The following is a 17,155-nucleotide window of genomic DNA, read 5'->3' on the forward strand; positions in this document are numbered from 1 at the left end:
CGTGTTTAATGCTGAGTGCAGGACATGGTGGCAACTACGATAATGCCATTGTCGCCAGGACAACTAGTGAAATCTTTGTAATGGCTTGTGAAAATTAACGAACACTTGTACGAGTGTAATGCTTAGTGAAAATTTTGTTCAACTATAGGACATTCTAGACGAATTTTTGCCGTCGACGTTGCCGTGATGTTCCATATACAAAGTCTAAGTGTGATAAAAATTAGCGTCCCACGCATTGTATGCTATGGGTGTGAGTCATCATAAGTCGTCATATTCTCGTCATAAGGATGACTGAATAAGCGAGAACTTAACACAGACATAAAAAGGCATATTACACACACAACACAGGCATCATGTGTGTACGTGCTTCTTTATTTGTGTGTCCAGTTCGCACTTCATCATCCATATTGAATACAGTCGAACCCACTTATAACAATATTCAAGTGCCACGAAAATTTTATTGTTATAACCGGGTTGCCTGAAAAAAAAAAAAAAAGAAATCAAAGTGGGGGATGGCGTAGCTGTTCAGAGAAAACTATAATGGCGGGGAGGCCAGTACTCCCCACCACCTTCCTCCATCCGGCTTCCGATTGTGTGGACTCTGTGAACTGTTTAACTCTGCTTCCTGTGCACTGCGATCGCATGTTGTAAACTAGCCACAGTTGTCGGTGTTCAAGAATGGCACTGCTATAACAGCTGCAAACAGGGGTCACAGGCAGCAAGTGGCATACGAGCTCCACCGAGGCATCACTTTGGTGGCCCCAAAAGGCACCTTTTAAAAAATGCGGTAAGGTTGCCACGGCAGAACCTCAGCTTGAGAAATCCAGAAGAAACGCTGGGACAAGATCGCCACGAGCATCTCGCCACATACTTCCCACTGGCTTGCACGAGAAACGTGCATGTCCGTCAGCTTTGCTTGCTTTATGGAAAGCTTGCCGACATCTTTCTCCAAGGCATCCAGGGGCTCCACATAGTGAAGCGGAAAGTCCGGTGGACTGAATCATCTACAGGACTTCCCACGGGGACAGTGTTGAGGCAGCCTGCCCTACCGCATCAGCGCTACCGTCATGACCATCACTGTCGCTATCTGATACGAGCACGATCGCCTCATCGGTCAGAAGCACTTCATTTCTAAACCTATAGCAGAGCGCTTTCTTTTCACCGGCAACGTCATGCATTGTCGATGATCAGTCATGTTCCGTTTCAGCAGTAAGTCAAATGAGGCTGAGAAACTACATGGCCAGGAACAACTTCAACACAATGAGCAAAAATGAGCACGAGCAACCTAATTTGTTAGCACGATTGCACAGAATAAGGTCCCAGCGAGCAATCTGGAAGCAGTGCCGGCACTGTTGTCAGCACAGTTGGGGCGGTCCATTTGCGTTTTGGAGGGGGGTGCGGCGCAGAGTATGGGCGCAGCTGATTTGCGTTCGGAGGGGTGGAAGAGTGACGACAGAGATGCGCGCAAGGCTGGCGTGCATCTCTCGGGGAGAGAAGTGCGCAGCGGCAGTTGGGGTGGCAGGTGATCGCGCAGCAGCTCGCATTTCACTTTTTTTTTCTTTTCGAGGATTTCGCATTGCATTACCTTTCGGCACGGACACCCAGCAGCCAGACTTTATCGTTATAACCGATAATGCAGCATGGGGACATTGTAATAAGCAGGTTATTTCTCCATAGAAAACATACAAAAGTTGACGCTGCAGCAGCTTTTCATTGTGATAACCGACATATTGCTAAAACCGGTATCGTTATAAGTGGGTTCGACTGTACCAATTTGTCCAAACTGCCTCTCTGGTGAATTATTCGTCTTTGGATTGTGTTGGCCGTGAGCCATGTTAATGGCATTGCGATTTGCTTACAGAAACAAGCAGTCTATTGTAGAGGTTTTAAAATTCATTCTTAATACTTCAAAAATTCTACTTACTAATTTAAAAAATATTGAATATTTGCACCAGCTTAATATATTCGTTGCACACTGACATTGGCAAAAAAAGAGGTTAGAATTACTTTAGAATTACTTAGTTATATCTAGGGTTGAACATTTCGTGCGTTTATATTCCCAAAAATGGGCTTACTTTTAGGTGAATTTCCAGCTGAAAATTAGGTTTTTTAGACGAATGCATATTTTTCTAGATAGTTTCATCAGCTTTTTTGACGGATAAGTTTTGCATGGAGCTCACCCATTATATTGTTTACATGAATATCTGGTTCAGTAGTGCTTCAAGCAGTTTATCGTGCTCCAGAAGCACGATTCCTTTTTGTACCAATAGGGGAACGTTTTCTTTGACCATTGCTACTGGTCTTGCAATATATGTAGGTGCCTTTCCATGATTTCTTCTGCGATATTATAATAGGTAAACATGCTGTGTCAACTTGTGTCCCGAGTAACTTGTGCCAAAATTCAAAAAATATGCAAGTGCCACATTGCTGGACAGAACCATGGTAATCTTGTTTGCTCTCGCTTGGAGCAAGTCATACTATTTGCTTAATTACTTATTAATTGATCAACTTTGCAAATATTATATTCAGAGCAAATGTGCCAATAAGAAAATTGTAGACCATTGTGAAAATTTTCCTATCCAGGTTTCTATTGCTCAATACATGCTACGTATAAGTTTTTTCCAAGCCTGAAAGAAAGCCCGTGAAATATGAGATGAGACTTTAAGCAAAATACAAAAAATAGTCTGCCTTGCATATTTTTCTGGCACAAGTTACGTGGGACACATCGTTGTATATACGTGCATGATGTAAAATGTTTTGCATGGAAAGAAATTGCCCTGCAAGTTTCCATTTAGTTGCTATAGGATGAATCAAGATGTTTTCGCTGTAGGCTGCACGTATATGCTCGTGCTTTTTACTTTGATTCACATTTGTTACGTGGTGTAGGTGATAATTTTGTTTCAATACTTCAGTTTGTACTTCTTCATTGTTTCAGATGCAAAACGACTGCAGCGTGCAAACAAGAAACGCAAGCGTAAGAGCGAACAGATGAAGGGGCTACAGACAGTCGAGTGCAATGGCCAGGCAGCACAAAACAATGAGCAAGCCGGTTGCCATGACCAACAGACGACCCAGCCTGATGTGCCAGCTGCAGCAGATACGGCGCCACCAGAGGGTAACTGCAATGGCGAGCAAGTTTCAGAAGACGCAACACCTTCAGCAAAGCGGCGGAAGAAGGCGCCCGTCAAGACACCCAACTCCCTCAGCAAGCAAGCGCTAAAAAGGAGAAGGATAAAAGAGAGAGCTAAGAAAAAGAAAATGAAGCAGCAACCTAAGAGGCCTTTCCAAGGAGAAGAAAGCAGCAAATCTTCTGTGTTCGATAACCCTAGTTTTTACATGCCTAACAACCACTGCTACCAAACATACTGGGGCTACTACTGATGAAAGCCATCGCTTAGCCATATTAGTTGTGCTTAGCATTGTTTATACTCGTGTAACTGTCAAACAAAGTCACAGCCTTTTGCAAAACAGAGGGTATATCTGAAATGCAAGGTTTGGATCAAGACACCAGAGCAGAAGTAATGAAAGCAGTGCTTTTTTGTCGTCATACATGCAGTGTTCAGTAAAATACATGTGGACTGTTTTTTTTGCAGGTGATACAAAGATAAAAGGGATGAGGAATGAAATGCAAATCATCTGGACTGTGATCTTGGTTTTAATCTGTTACTTATATAAAAGGGGGGAAGAGCGGGGCAGCATGGATGTGCATGTCAATAAATGGGGCATGATTTGTCTGCTTAATGTGCATTCAGTTGTGTTAGTCTGCAGTACTTTTTTTTCATAGATTTCAAAGACAAAGAACCTCCTCCTTTTTTGAAACAAGGATGCAGCAGAAACGGTATAATCCAAATGGGGTATCTCGACTGTACCCCGCCATGTGTGTAAACTGGGCTAATTGTATACGAGATTCGGCTGCATTTGCGACCTAAGACTTCTGTTGTTTACATTGAATTGTTTTATTTCTGCAAGGTTACCAAATTACATACAATTATGCTGCATTACAGGCAGCTAATGGCATCCTGCTGAGGAATTCAGCACGCATATTTCCTGTTATTCACTTCTCACTGGCATCTCCACAATTATTGGGTGTTACTGCCACTGAACTTACCTTAGTCGCTACGTGCTTATTAAAAACATCGCAGCAGTTGCCCAGCTCCTGTAGTTAATGACGCACTGTGCAGCAGTATCTTTTTTAGTGAGTGCTCATGTATGATAATGTTGTTGGTGTGCTTGAAATGGTCAATTTTTCAGTTCTTGTTAGCTTTGGTATCAAGGAATGACGTACCAGTGAAAAATGAGTTTCTATGAGGCAGATTTATTGTATGCACGTCTCTTGAAAGTATCCATTGATGGCATTCACTTGAGGCACACAAAGTGCCACTTGTCCACTGTTACAGGGGAAAAAAATATAATAAAACCATTATTTCAGAGAGAATATAGTACATGTCTCAAGTTAAATTATTGTCAATGTTAACAGTGAAAGACGCACGCAAGCACGGGCAGCTCTATAAAATATAGCACAAGTACTAACAAGAACCTATGTTGTTGTTATGGCACACAAATTGATTAGTACAATATTGTTTGAATACCAGGCAACAAGCCACAATGACAGCATGAAATTAGAGGCTTCAAGGCCCAGATGTACAAATTCTAGGGTTTTACATGGCAGAACAATGATACACAATTATGAGGCACCCGCGGCAAGTTTTCACCACCTAAGGTTCTTTAACATGCACCTAAAGTATGCGAGTTCTTTTCCCATTTCGCCCCCATTGAATTCCGTGGCCTGGATTGAACCCATGAGCTCCAGTTTATATATAAGCCCAACACTATAGCCACTAATTAAGCTACCACGTGAGCTTGTTTTTTTAAAGCATGGACTGAAATGAAATGAACACGGCTTACAGGCCAAAGATTAGTTACATAATAGTTCAATAAGACTGTTTTCGGCACCTGAGGTCCGACCTAATAAAAGACCCCATACCAATTACTCCGCATTCTGTTATGCGAGGAACATGCAAACATGAATAGAATTTTGCGCTAAATCTTCTTTTTTTTTTTTTCTCTAAGTATATACTTCACGTAAATCTGAGAACAGTGGAATGCTGGATGGGGCAGATATGTTTTATTTCTTAAAAAGGCAAGCAACAAGCATAGTTTAATTTTTTTTTTTCTGCCTTTCACAAAACCTACTGATAGAAAACTATATGGGCAAGTAGAAGCAGTAAACGTTTATTGCATGAAGGGGATTGAATTATGTGTGGGCGGGGCCCTCAGCCCAGGGCTCCACTGGCCTTAGCGGCTCACCGGGCAAGAATACATATGCGAGACACGCTGCTTGAAGAACAAGCGAAATATTTATTCCAAGGCAACTACAACAATAGCTGAATTAAAGATGACAGTGTGGCCGCAATGCACGCACAATCACCACGTGGCATTAAAAAAAAAGAAAGGCATTTATTGTCAAAGGTACATTATTCTTAAGACAATTAGATGTCACATGTAATTGGGAACACCATTTGAGCGGTCTGATGAGAAATAGCACCACACGAAGCAGTACGAACGACCCCACCAAGCAGAATTGCGAGAAGTTTCCAATGGCGTGACCTTGATGCTGTCCATTCAGCGCTGCCACAGTATTTTTCGCCGTGGAGTGCCTCACTGCAAAGCATGAGCTGCTCCAGCCGTTCGTCCCACTGAATCTAATTGTACGCCCGTTAAGAGAAAAATGTGCGAATGACGATCCGGATGACTCCGACGGGCCTCCGCCTCCTTCGATGATGATGATAGGATACTGTTGGCTTTGCTTTCAGTTTTGCTGCGAAGCATCGACAGAAGGAGGGTTTGGCTCTCATGCATGCTTTGGCATAGCCTTGGCACAATTTTCTACTAAAATGCTGTTTTGGCACATGATGGCGCAAAGGTCCACACTCAGCGCAGTTAAAGAAAAATTAAATTATGGAGTTTTATGTGTCAAAACCATTTTCTGATTATGAGGCACGCCGTAGTGGAGGGCTCCAGAAATTTTGACCACCTGGGGTTCTTTAATGTGCACCTAACTAAGTACACAAGTGTTTTTGCATTTTGCCCCTAACGAAATGTGGTCGCTATGGCCGGGATTCGATCCTGCGATCTCGTGCTTAGCAGCCCAACACCATAGCCACTAAGCAGCTATGGCAGGTGACTCTCGGTGCAGTTTGGTGCAATTGGCGTGGCTGTTCCACCACTGATTGATTTAGAGCTAGTTGTACACCTGCTTTAATCAAGTTAATTACTATATATTGGCAATTGTAAATCGACGTGTCTTTCATAAAATGACCTTCGAATGTTCGGGGGTCAACCTATAATCAGAGTCGACTTATACGCGGAATCATAAAGTCAACTTATCTGTGGGGTTGAAAGTAGTTTCGATTGAGCTGCGGGTGGTATCACACGCCATGCACGCATAATTTCGCAATAGGTATCGGACACGGTGCGAAAGTGGGCTGTTTAAAAAAGCAGAATATATCTTATGATACACCTTAAACTTTTATTTTCATACGAGAGAAATGCTTTGTCGACAACCGGTGGGCATCCCACACAAAAGCTGGCAGCGCCATCGGGGCTGGCAACACTTCGTGGGGAACTAAACCATGTGACCCGTCACGTGCACCAATGCTGCATGCGCCCACGAGTGTCTTCGCATGTTTTTGCATTCTTTCCATGCTTGTTCGCCATTTCTGCATTTTGCTTCACTTCCAAACAGTGGTGTGCGTGATTTACGCTACTGCCCAACGGACGCCAAGATGCCGCTGCCACGCCGGCAACAGTACAGCGCTGCTTCAAGCAGCAAGTGATCCTCTACACAGAGTAGGAAAACAATGTTGCAGCAGGGTGCAAGTTCAATGTGTTGGAAAAGTATATGAGGAAACAGAGAAAACAAAAAAGCAAGATCTTTGCATGTACTGCTACATGCCGTTCCTTTCGCGGACCGAAGTTGGAACAATACCCTGCACTTGAGGAGGCGGTTCGAGATTGGGTTCATGACCGGAGAAGCAAAAGCCTGAGTGTTTGCTACGCTGATATTGGAGCAAAAGCACATACTGTTGCGGATATGTACATCCCGCGTTCAAAGTAAGGACCGACTGACCCACGTTCAACTGCTGTTCACATGGAACCCTTCTCCACTTCAGTCCTCAAGGTTCTCACTTGAGTATTTGCTACTACCACCAAGATCTGCACCAGTGGCGGCTCCAGGCGGGCTCACGCCCGACACCTTCAACGCCTACCGCTGCGGCCCTCCTACTCGTCGCGGCCTAGCACCCCCACATTTCGTGCTTTTCTGCCGGCGACGGCCGGGGATAGGCGCGATGCTAGAGCGCCACCCTTTTTGGGGCTATTTGCTTCGGCAGATGAGTTGTTACACACTCCTTAGCGGATTTGGACTTCCATGGCCACCATTCAAAGTTCAAAGTGTCCAAGAAATGCGTCATGAACTTCATGAAATGGAACAGCCTGAGCCTAAGATGACACACGACCATATGCTAAAGGTTGCCCGAAGCAAACAAAGAAAAACAGTGCATGTTTCTGCACTTGTGAGTGACCTGTGTGCAAAACATTCATTCCTGCTGGGTCAAATCAGCAATGCCGACCAGACTTCCGTCTGGTTCGACATGTCTAGCAAGGGGGCCGTGTCCAGAAAAGGGGAGCGTCAGGTTCGCCTGCTAACAACAGGCAACACGCACAACTGTTTCACTGTCCTGTTGTGCTGTATGGCCGACAGGCACAAGCTACTCCCATTTCTTCTGTTCAAAAGGAAAATGATCCCAACGAAAGAAATGTCGAAAGAAGAAACGTGTAGAGTTTTCCACACCGCTTTCGACGTCGAGCAGCAGCAGTGCCTCGCACAAAGGCAATAACCACGACTGCGTCCTTTTCTCAAGCAACGTTGAGTCATAAGCGATGTCTCATGGACAAATGAATGTTTCTTTGCATGACTTGCTCTTCTGAAAAACTTATCGGTGAGCTAGGGCCGCAGATTGCAGCTACGCTCAGAGTCAACTTTTTTTTTTTTTTTTTTTTGCCTAGAAGGTGTTGCAAATTTCGGCAATACTACAGTCAAACCCGGCTATATCGAGCTCTCAAAAAAACGCCTATCAGTTCGATATAGAGCATAATTCGATATAAGCCTGCTAAATAATTGGATGTCATAAAAGCACATACCATTTATAAAATCACTTTATTGAAGAAACTAGCGTAGTTTTGCATAAATTAGTCCAGCATTTTCTTCTGCTTGGGCAATTTCGCTGCCTGCAACGCACGCACTTCCCCACGTTGTCTAAGGAGTCGGAGCAGCTGAGGCCGCAACCTTCCGCATTTGCGCAGAAGCACCGGACTAATGCGAGTGCACCAATCACTTCGGAGGATGTGGGCAAAGGACCGTAGTTGCTTTCCTCAAGGTGCCTACTTTCATTTGTGCTCGGTACGATGTCGGCGATGTAGTCTTCGTTTCCGGGCTCTCCCGTGGTCGCGACACCATCATCTGCACTCACAAACTCGTCCACCGTTGATTCGAATGTCCCGGAAATTTTGACAGCTCGCTCCAAACTTCAGCAACACTGGCAACGGCTTTGTCACATTCATTAAAATTTACAGTCATCACCGAGCACGCGGAAACCGGAACGTATGAAGAACCCCTCGTACACGGCCGTGCGTACGCGTCGGGCGCCATGGGCACCGCGTTGCGAGTCTGGCCACTTTAGCCCTAATCGTGCCGAGAGTGCTCCTCGGAATCTTGCACGCTGTGGGGACATCCAACTTCTCATCGCGTTCGACGCAATTTATGATTTCGAGCTTCACGACGAAAGGCGAATTCTGCCGCTTCATTACGGCAACACTGCGGGAGAAGGCCCACAAGGCACAAACACGATAAACCAGAAAAGCAGCCAGACAACTCGCACTTTCGCCATCTTGCACGAAGACAGCACAAGAGCCTCTGATTGGCTGTCTGAGCAAGCGCTGAGGCGGGCCAGGATCATTTTTTGCTGGGGAGTGTCGATAGATAGTGATCTAACGAAAGGAAGGACGCTTGATTCTGCAACCCGTGAGGGAGCACGGCGAAGCGTCGTCAGGGGAGAGGGAATGGGAAGTGAAAGATGATAGAGAAAGAAAGAGGTGGCCTAATAGACTCCACTATGTGCGACAGGGGGAGTGTCGACGGCTCGCCCGAACAGCCCGAGGCAGCGCGGTCACGGTAGGGAGAGCGATTGGATGGAGTCACGCCGCCGGGTTTCCCCGCTACCGCGAGGGAAAGCTAACTTCTGAGGGCACTTTTCCGCCGCTTGACGTTCAATGTATCGGGAGTCACTGCGATATTTATTCGATGTAAGCGTAATTTTTGCTATATATACTCATTGTAACTATACCGTGACCAGAAATTGTTCAATATATAGAATAATTAGATGTAAACGGGTTCGACTGTATACGGTAAGCGAAGCCCTGCAATGGGGCATCGTTGCAAATTGTAACAGTGTAACTCAAAAAGCTCACCTATCAACCACCTAGCTGTAACTAGGTTTATTAAAGAACAAAAACAAGAACATCAGGACATAGTTTTACAGGCTTTCTTTTTATTCCAGCCTTATGTTGCGTTGTACACAGTGCCCTGTCCGTGAGTTACATGTGCCAGACAGCGAAAGTCTATTCAATGCAAGGCAGACAGACACTGCGCGGCGTCTGCTGTTTGCAAGCAAAGTGAAAGGCACTTCGATTTCTACCCATGTACTAGCATCAGACTATCGCAGCGACTAGGTTGTCAACCATAGAAGTGCACAAATCACCCTTGATTGTTTGGAGAGCACATCATGCCGCAGCTGCACTCTCGTAGCCTTGAACCATTCACATGCATTTTCGTGGAAGTTCACCCAACATGGCTGCGAGCATCTATCATTTGCATGTGTTGAACAAATGTGAAATTGTCACACGGATTTCGTGTACAATACATACAATACAAACGTATTTCTTCTTGAAATAAAAGCATGCTGATACACTACACACGTCCTTGGCCATAGGCTTGCGCACAGCGGTTGTCCTGATCCGAGGAAATTGTAATCAAATGTTTGCTGTCCTTTAATAAAGATTCGTGCGCATGGGCCGCAGTATGTGAAGCTTTCGTGTAAGCTTGTGCGCTTTTGCATGCCGCCAGGTATTTGTACATGAGCAAACATTCAACAGTCGCTCTTGCTCTGTGAGGTAAATGACGCAGTCCGTAGCCAGGCATGCATCTCGATGCTGGTGTCGCCATTTGCGAGGCGTGGTGTCCAGGCGCCAACTTCGCAGTTGAACTAGATGGTTGCGATGGGCAACGGCATTTTTAACAGCAGTGCGAATGGTAATTAGACTTACAACTCTGGCAAACTGCTTCGTTCAAGCAGCGACAATTGCAATTAACTTGCTCACTACTGTACAGCACCTTTTCACACGCAGCGAAGGCTTTATTTGGTTTACTAGTCCTCACCATCAGCCTCTTGAGGCATATGTCCTCTGCTCAGCATATACTGGCCTTCAAAGACTTTTTTTAACTCCAGAGAGCTCACCTGTATAGTCTCACGACGACACAAAATAGCACTACACTAGTGGAAGACTGAATGATGGATATTGCCATATTTTCACCGAAAGACTGCAAGAACAACATATTGGCGCAGGGTCGGCGTAAATCACGCAATTTTTGTCCAAATGTAGCAGGTTTTAACTCTTGGCGCAGTTTAACTTAGCAATTGCATCACTGTGTTCTCTGAAACATCTAATTCAGCAGCATCCAACTCCCTATTTGGTTACGTAATTATATTTTCTTTCTGTGTTCTAAAGATAGCCTGTGAAATAAATACATATGGGCAAATAAAGAAAAATGTGGCATGCCCATTTGCACACCGCAAATGCAGTGCTCTCGAACGTGCCATGCATGAACAAACAGGGCACTTAGTGTTGTGACCCGACGCTTAAAACGTCATAGAGCAGCAATGCAGGTGTTGGCTGCACGACTTATGTGAGTAATACCTGCTTACCATGCTGTGGTTCATGATAGCGATAAGCAGACTGCCCTGTCACTGCTGTCACTTTTTAAGCTGTGGCACATTCGAGAGCGTTGCAATCGGGGTGTACAAACAGTCAGGTCATGCTTTTTTTTTTCATGCTTTGCAGACTTTCTTCAGGTCGCAGATAAAATGAGTACGTAACAAGCTGGAGCTTAAAAGCTGCTGAATTGTATGTTTCCTAGTTCCTAGAACAATCTACAAGCTTCTTACTGGAAGTTTTGCTAAATTAATACTTCTAAAGCGGGTTCATTAATCTTCGCTAATTATGCAGTTAAGCAGAAAGCAAAAAGTTAGTGACGTTTCACTTTGTGAACGCGGGTGACGCGCAAGCATATGGGTGCTATAGCGCACATGATGCTATCGGCCCTCAGTGCACCTAGACGTCTACACTGTCCGCATCGCAGATCGTATTCAAGACTGGGCTCGTGCGGCCGTGCGATCGCTGGAGTAGAACCTCCCCCCGTGGGAAGACGGCGCACTTCCTCCCACTTTCTTCCCTTGCACATGCGAGATTGAGCTGTCATCACCGGCTCATCATATTGCAAGCTTTCACTGACACACACAGCATACGGCGTGTAAGGACTATGCTATCACGAGATGAACCCGGCACGTCTGTATCGCAAACAAAACCTGCAGCAACTGCCAGAGGAGGTCAACCCAGCGTGCCTCCACCTACCTTCCTCCTCTGTCGATGCTTTGCTTCGTTTCTCCTTCCCCCTTTGCTCAATGTCACCTAGACCTTCCCCTAGGTGGCACTGCTTTGCCACGCGCTCCGCGCGTACCTTTGTACTTGCCCTGGTGCGCAATTCTCTTCACCTCGAGGCACCTTCCTGCTCCGCTTCCTTCATGGCTTTGAACAAACATTCACTTACTACACTAGCTGGCCAGTTACGTTTGCGTGCACAAATGGTGTGACTTGTTGCATACAATAGCCAGCATTAATTTAGAGGCGTACTCTCAAGAGTGCTTCATCATATTTTTAAGGCTTGGCTAAAGTTCGCTGGAACACCCTGTATAGTTCACAAGGTACAAGAAAGCTGTTGTAGCACTACTACAGTATTTACTCGCATAATGATCGCACCCCTGAATTTTGTCATCAAAATTAGATTTTTTTTCTTTCCCGTGCAATGATCGCATCCTGAACTTGTCGCAGCGATATGTCGTGTGCCAAGTCTAGCTAATGATGATCGCACTCACCATCTGTCGAAAGTTACGCAAACGACTCTTCAAGACATACCAAAGGGTCTGCACACACCAAACATTCTTAAGCAGATGCTCCATTTCATTCCTTTCATCACTTTCCACACTTCCATGAAAAAAAAAAAAAAAGCTACAACTAAACTTGCCTTGGCTTTATTATTTGTAGGCTTTATAATGGTTATGGTCAACAACAACATAAAGGGCGCCTTTATGATAGTGGCCACGTTTACACCGATACATTAAAGTGTGCCCTATTCATATGCCGACGCTTGTAACGCAGCCAAGATATTCGCCCACACTTAGCGGAAGTGTGCCTTATAAGGATAGCAGTGAAGACAAATGCGGCCGCTTCCGCAGCATGCCCGCCATGTGTTTCTATGTCACTGGCAGCTAAGCGCACCCATCTCTGTTTCTGTCCCCTCAAAGTGGACATGGCTAAGTTATTGCCGCAAACTTGCTGATATTAACAATATTATTCATTACTGATACGGAAGAAACTGTTTCGATGCACGCAATGTACTCGCGAGAAAAATAATCGCGTTCGGCGCGTTCGGCTTGCTCCGCCGGCCGCCATATTTGTTTTGGTGTCCCACACTGACAGCGGCAGCCGCCTGCTTGTCATCCCGCAGCAAATGCGGGATGAAAAAAGAAAGTGTTTCTTTTCGTGGGAAATTTAACCTGTGTAATGATCACACCCCTGAATTTTCGTCAATTTTTTTTTACAGAAAAGTGCGATCATCATGCGAGTAAATACGGCATTCAAAAAAGAAAGTCAATGCTGATAACTGAAAATAGTATGTGCTTTCAAAAAGTTCACTCCGCCATCATTCTTTTTTGGTTCATTTTACAATTACAAAGTTCCACTATAAAAATGATTTCTGTGTCCTGCAAGTTTCATGTAACAGAATTCAACTGCACCATGCATTTCCAGCTGTACTGAGCAAGACTTCAATGAACTGGGGTACCTTGAAGCCATTTGCAATAGAATTGCCTATATGATATGAAAAGTTAGTGTATGACTTCCGTTTTCATAGCTTACTTTCATGCAGCTAGATACAAAGTTCCACCTACCAATAGGATCCCTGCCAGCATCAGGACCAAGCTCTGGCGTAGAATTGACTATGGAAGAAGCTTCGTCATCACTAATATGGTGTGGAGATCCAGTCTGGACAGTAGAGCTACTGAAACAACATGAGAAAAATAGTAAGGCAAATTTGATCACAAGTAGCAAGCCACATCCTGCCTGATTTACTTTGCATTATCTGTCATGTGCTGGTAACTGTAATAGCTTTTGCTATTGCTTGTAAAGCTGCCTTAAGCTGTATGCAAGAAGCCATGGTTCATTTTACCAGTACTGCAAGAGGAACAAAATTCCATTGCAAGCAGCATACTTACCAGTTCAATGGGGAAGTGTCGGAACGTTTCATCAGTGCCTTCCAGAAATCGTGAGTCTCTGCAATGATTTTCTCTGCAAACTCCTGCACAATTAGCAAATTTTGTGTAAAGAAGACATGCACTTGACTATCACTTATGCGCCAAAATTACTATTCCACAGCAGCACCAGCTCAAATCACATGGTATTTGATGAGCCGCAATGTTTCCTCCAGGTATTAAAACTCTGCTTGCAACTCGTGCATTGAAAATTGTGCCAACACTCAGTGAAAATTCACAGGGTATTATAACCAGACACGACCTGGATCATGACCAAGCTCTAACTTCAAGAGCTAAGCAATGGCTCTTGGTGTCCACAAGAAATGCTATCTTTTATAGCATTGGCAGTCCTTAGCTCTAAACCCATATGTGTATCTAACAGTCCATGAGTTTTACGTAAAACCTGCAGCCAAATTCAATATGAGCTGTAACAGTGAAAAAAGGGACACACATTGAATGGCTAGCGTGATGCACGGTGGCTGTAAATACGTTTTCAAATCAAGTACAGTAGATTCCCTCTACGACGAACTCAAAGGGACCCTGAAAATTTGTTCGTCTTATGAGAAGAATAATTGACAACATGACAAGGTGCATATAAATATCTTACTTCAAAACGGTAAATAAAGTAGACATAAAGCAGGGGAAAAATGACATAAAAAGCATTTATTTAGCTGAACTTAATAGAAAAATGTTTTCAGGTGGTACTCTTGCTTGAATCCATCCAGTCCGTGATGGATGTTTGGTGCTTCTGTGGAAATCGGCAAGCAGCTACAAACAATGTCATCTCACCTATTGACTTTAAAACTGTAAAACCCACTGAAGTCATTCAGCACTAGCCAACTAACATGGAGACATACGAGAACTGCAAGAAATCTTACAAGAGCGAAACAGAGCACAAAACAAGCGTTTATTGCAAGCCTTGTAACATTCTTCTATGTTTCACATCGAGGAACTGCTTTGCTGCATGGCATGCCCAACAGAATGGCTTCCGGTTAAACTTTTGTAGCACAAGTAGTTCTCATGAAAAATTTGTTATTTCTTTGCACATAGCTGCTATTAAATAGAGAAACAGCTTGTATATGAAAATAAATTTAGCATCCTTTTCTTTTTAGATACAAGCATATCTTACAAATTTTGTTCCAATTTTATTCTACCATCTTGTTTTGGGCAATTTATATTTTTATTATGACATAAATTTCATTGATTAACGTTGTATGCCTGAAAAGCGGATTCATTTTGCATTGCTTTCATGTATTGCATTACATATTGAGTGCAAAAATTTTTTTAAAAAATATATATATAGTCGACTCTCGTTACAACGGACACGGATAATCAGACAAAGAATGTCCGTTTTATCCGAAGCCTGTAATATCCGAAACACCTCACTTCCAAAACTTTGGTCGAAATGTTTAACAACGTTATTGCAGAGTGAGTGACGAACATCCAAAGTAAGAAAACAAGCCGCATCTTCGTCTTTTGAAGCATCACATAGCAAATTAGTAGACAGCTATGCGAAGCAAGGATAGTAGTTTTATCTCGCTCGATGACCATGGAAAGTCACTATCAGAACGTTGGAGTGAGGAAGCGTGGCAGCAGCAGCGAGTGAATTGGCCTTCATGCTGTCTCTCGCTTCAACGCGAACGTTGAAAGCAGAACGCATATGAAGCTACCAGTACTGGGCGCACTTTGTCGACATCGCAGATCACTTTGAAGATGAGGCCCGCACGGGTGCGTACTTTGCCCACATCGCAGATCGCTTTCAAGATACGGCGGCTGCGCAGCCACGCCATAAGCAGCAGCCGCCGGAGTAGAACCCTTCTCTTCATGGCCTCGCATGTAATGAAAGACAACACATTTCCGCCCCGCCTTCCTCTCTCGCGCACGCGATACTGAGCTGCAATCATCGGCTGACCCTCGCAAGTAGTTGTGAGCCCATGTCGACACAGCAAAAGTAGTAGACAAATCTACCAGACAATGTGCGCCACTCTGGCGCCACCTCGTAGCCATCGTCGCCGCAACCTCCTCTCCGTTCGCTCAGTTACGCCACCGCTGCTGGAACGGGCGCCTAAGAGCTGCGCTCTAAAGCAATCGCAAATGGTGACGATCGAAACAAGCACGAATGAGACCAAACCAAGCAAACCAAACAAGCACGAGCGACAGCTGATACGAGCAGACGATAGTACGAAACGAGCGGTCCGGCTAAGACTAGATATGAGAGCGCATCGAGCAGGTTCACATGACACCAGTTTCCCGCGTGCACGTCACTAAAGGGGCTGCTCTCATTGGCCTCTGCCATTCGCGGCTTTCATCTCCCGCTCCGCATACACTCTTTCATCTTTTGCTGTGCTCGTACACTCAGTTACACCGCTGCTCGCCGCAGGAATGGGCGCCTAAGAGCTGTGCTCTAAAGGTGTAGGTATTTGGTTGCAGAAGAAACTGCTGCCACATCCATTGTGATGTCCATTACAGTCCAAATTGAGAAAAATTGAAAACATAAGAGAGCTCACTAAGTGGCCAGACCAAACAAACCAGCAGTCTTTAAAAATAGACTAGACAAAGGAATCGCCAAGCTTATGTGAAGTGTGAATTTGGCCATAGTCTTCTGCGTGAACCTCACAGTGCTCTAACTGTTAACAATGTCCATGTTTCCCCTTAATTAGGAAAGTAGATAGTGTGCAGTGGCAGTCATGCTTTAAGATTTGTCAAGTATGTTGAACCTGTCAATGGCCATCCATTCTAGCCACACTGCAGCGCCACAAGTCCTTACCCAAGAAGTTTCAAGATTGTCAAGGGCTGCCAACATGGCAGCCGTTCCAGCATAGATGGATTAGAAAAGTGAGAGGAGCCACAAGTGATAGCAGCCAATTTAATTGGGAGAACTGCACACATAAGCAGCAGTGTGTGACATTGGGCTAGATGGTGTTGCGTGGCATCTGAAGCGAGAGATACTGCAGCAAAACGAAAAGCGGAGGAGCGCTTGTTCTTTTCTTGCTATCTGTCCTTGCCTTGCTATACTGTCTCGCACTCAAGAACATACACATAAGAGCTGCGGCTATTGCACAACAAACTCTGTCATTAAATATTCATAATACTAATCTCTGCACTGATCTGTCAGGCATGGGTGTTCGAAATTTGGAGGACGTTTAAGCTTCGCCTTTAAGAGTGGAAAGCGATATCTCACGCTTCCCGGCAACTGCAGCTTATGTAACCGTAATGTTTACAGGGAAACGCTGGTGCTGAACACTATGCACGAAGGCAAGCTTTCTGGTAGAAACGCGGCCTCTTGAGTGGGCCACAATGCAGTAGAGGCGAGCGCCATCTGGGGGTGTTGCATGGAACCGGGCGCTCCGCTCCATGACCTCCGAGATTTGCGCGTGGCAGCGCGTGCAAATCTCGGATGCCGTAGCCGGTCTATGTATGGTAGAAATGCTGGAAAAGGGGTTTGTGCTTGA

At 44.8% G+C, this 17,155-nt stretch overlaps 2 protein-coding genes across 3 annotated transcripts in view; one reads left to right on the forward strand and one right to left on the reverse strand.

Moving 5' to 3' along the window:
- LOC126548418 (uncharacterized) overlaps positions 1 to 3,747 on the forward strand; it is a 31,471-nt gene extending 27,724 nt beyond the window's left edge. Inside the window, exon 7 of the mRNA XM_050196558.2 lies at positions 2,936 to 3,747. Coding sequence (XP_050052515.1) covers positions 2,936 to 3,381 — 446 coding nt within the window. The 3' untranslated portion in view covers positions 3,382 to 3,747. The remainder of the gene's footprint in view (positions 1 to 2,935) is intronic.
- A 548-nt stretch (positions 3,748 to 4,295) lies between these two features.
- Positions 4,296 to 17,155, reverse strand: part of Nurf-38 (Inorganic pyrophosphatase Nurf-38) — a 66,304-nt gene continuing 53,444 nt past the window's right edge. The window contains exons 9-11 of one of the 2 annotated variants that reach the window (XM_050196564.3): positions 13,668 to 13,750; positions 13,344 to 13,450; positions 4,296 to 4,388 (exon numbers count right to left, since the gene is read on the reverse strand). In XM_050196564.3, coding sequence (XP_050052521.1) covers positions 4,357 to 4,388; positions 13,344 to 13,450; positions 13,668 to 13,750 — 222 coding nt within the window. In that variant the 3' untranslated portion in view covers positions 4,296 to 4,356. Of the gene's footprint in view, positions 4,389 to 13,343; positions 13,454 to 13,667; positions 13,751 to 17,155 lie in introns of both variants that reach the window. The other variant, XM_050196563.3, reaches the window with a different exon arrangement.

The sequence above is a fragment of the Dermacentor andersoni genome, chromosome 1, assembly GCF_023375885.2.
Source record: "Dermacentor andersoni chromosome 1, qqDerAnde1_hic_scaffold, whole genome shotgun sequence".
Taxonomy (NCBI): domain Eukaryota; kingdom Metazoa; phylum Arthropoda; class Arachnida; order Ixodida; family Ixodidae; genus Dermacentor; species Dermacentor andersoni.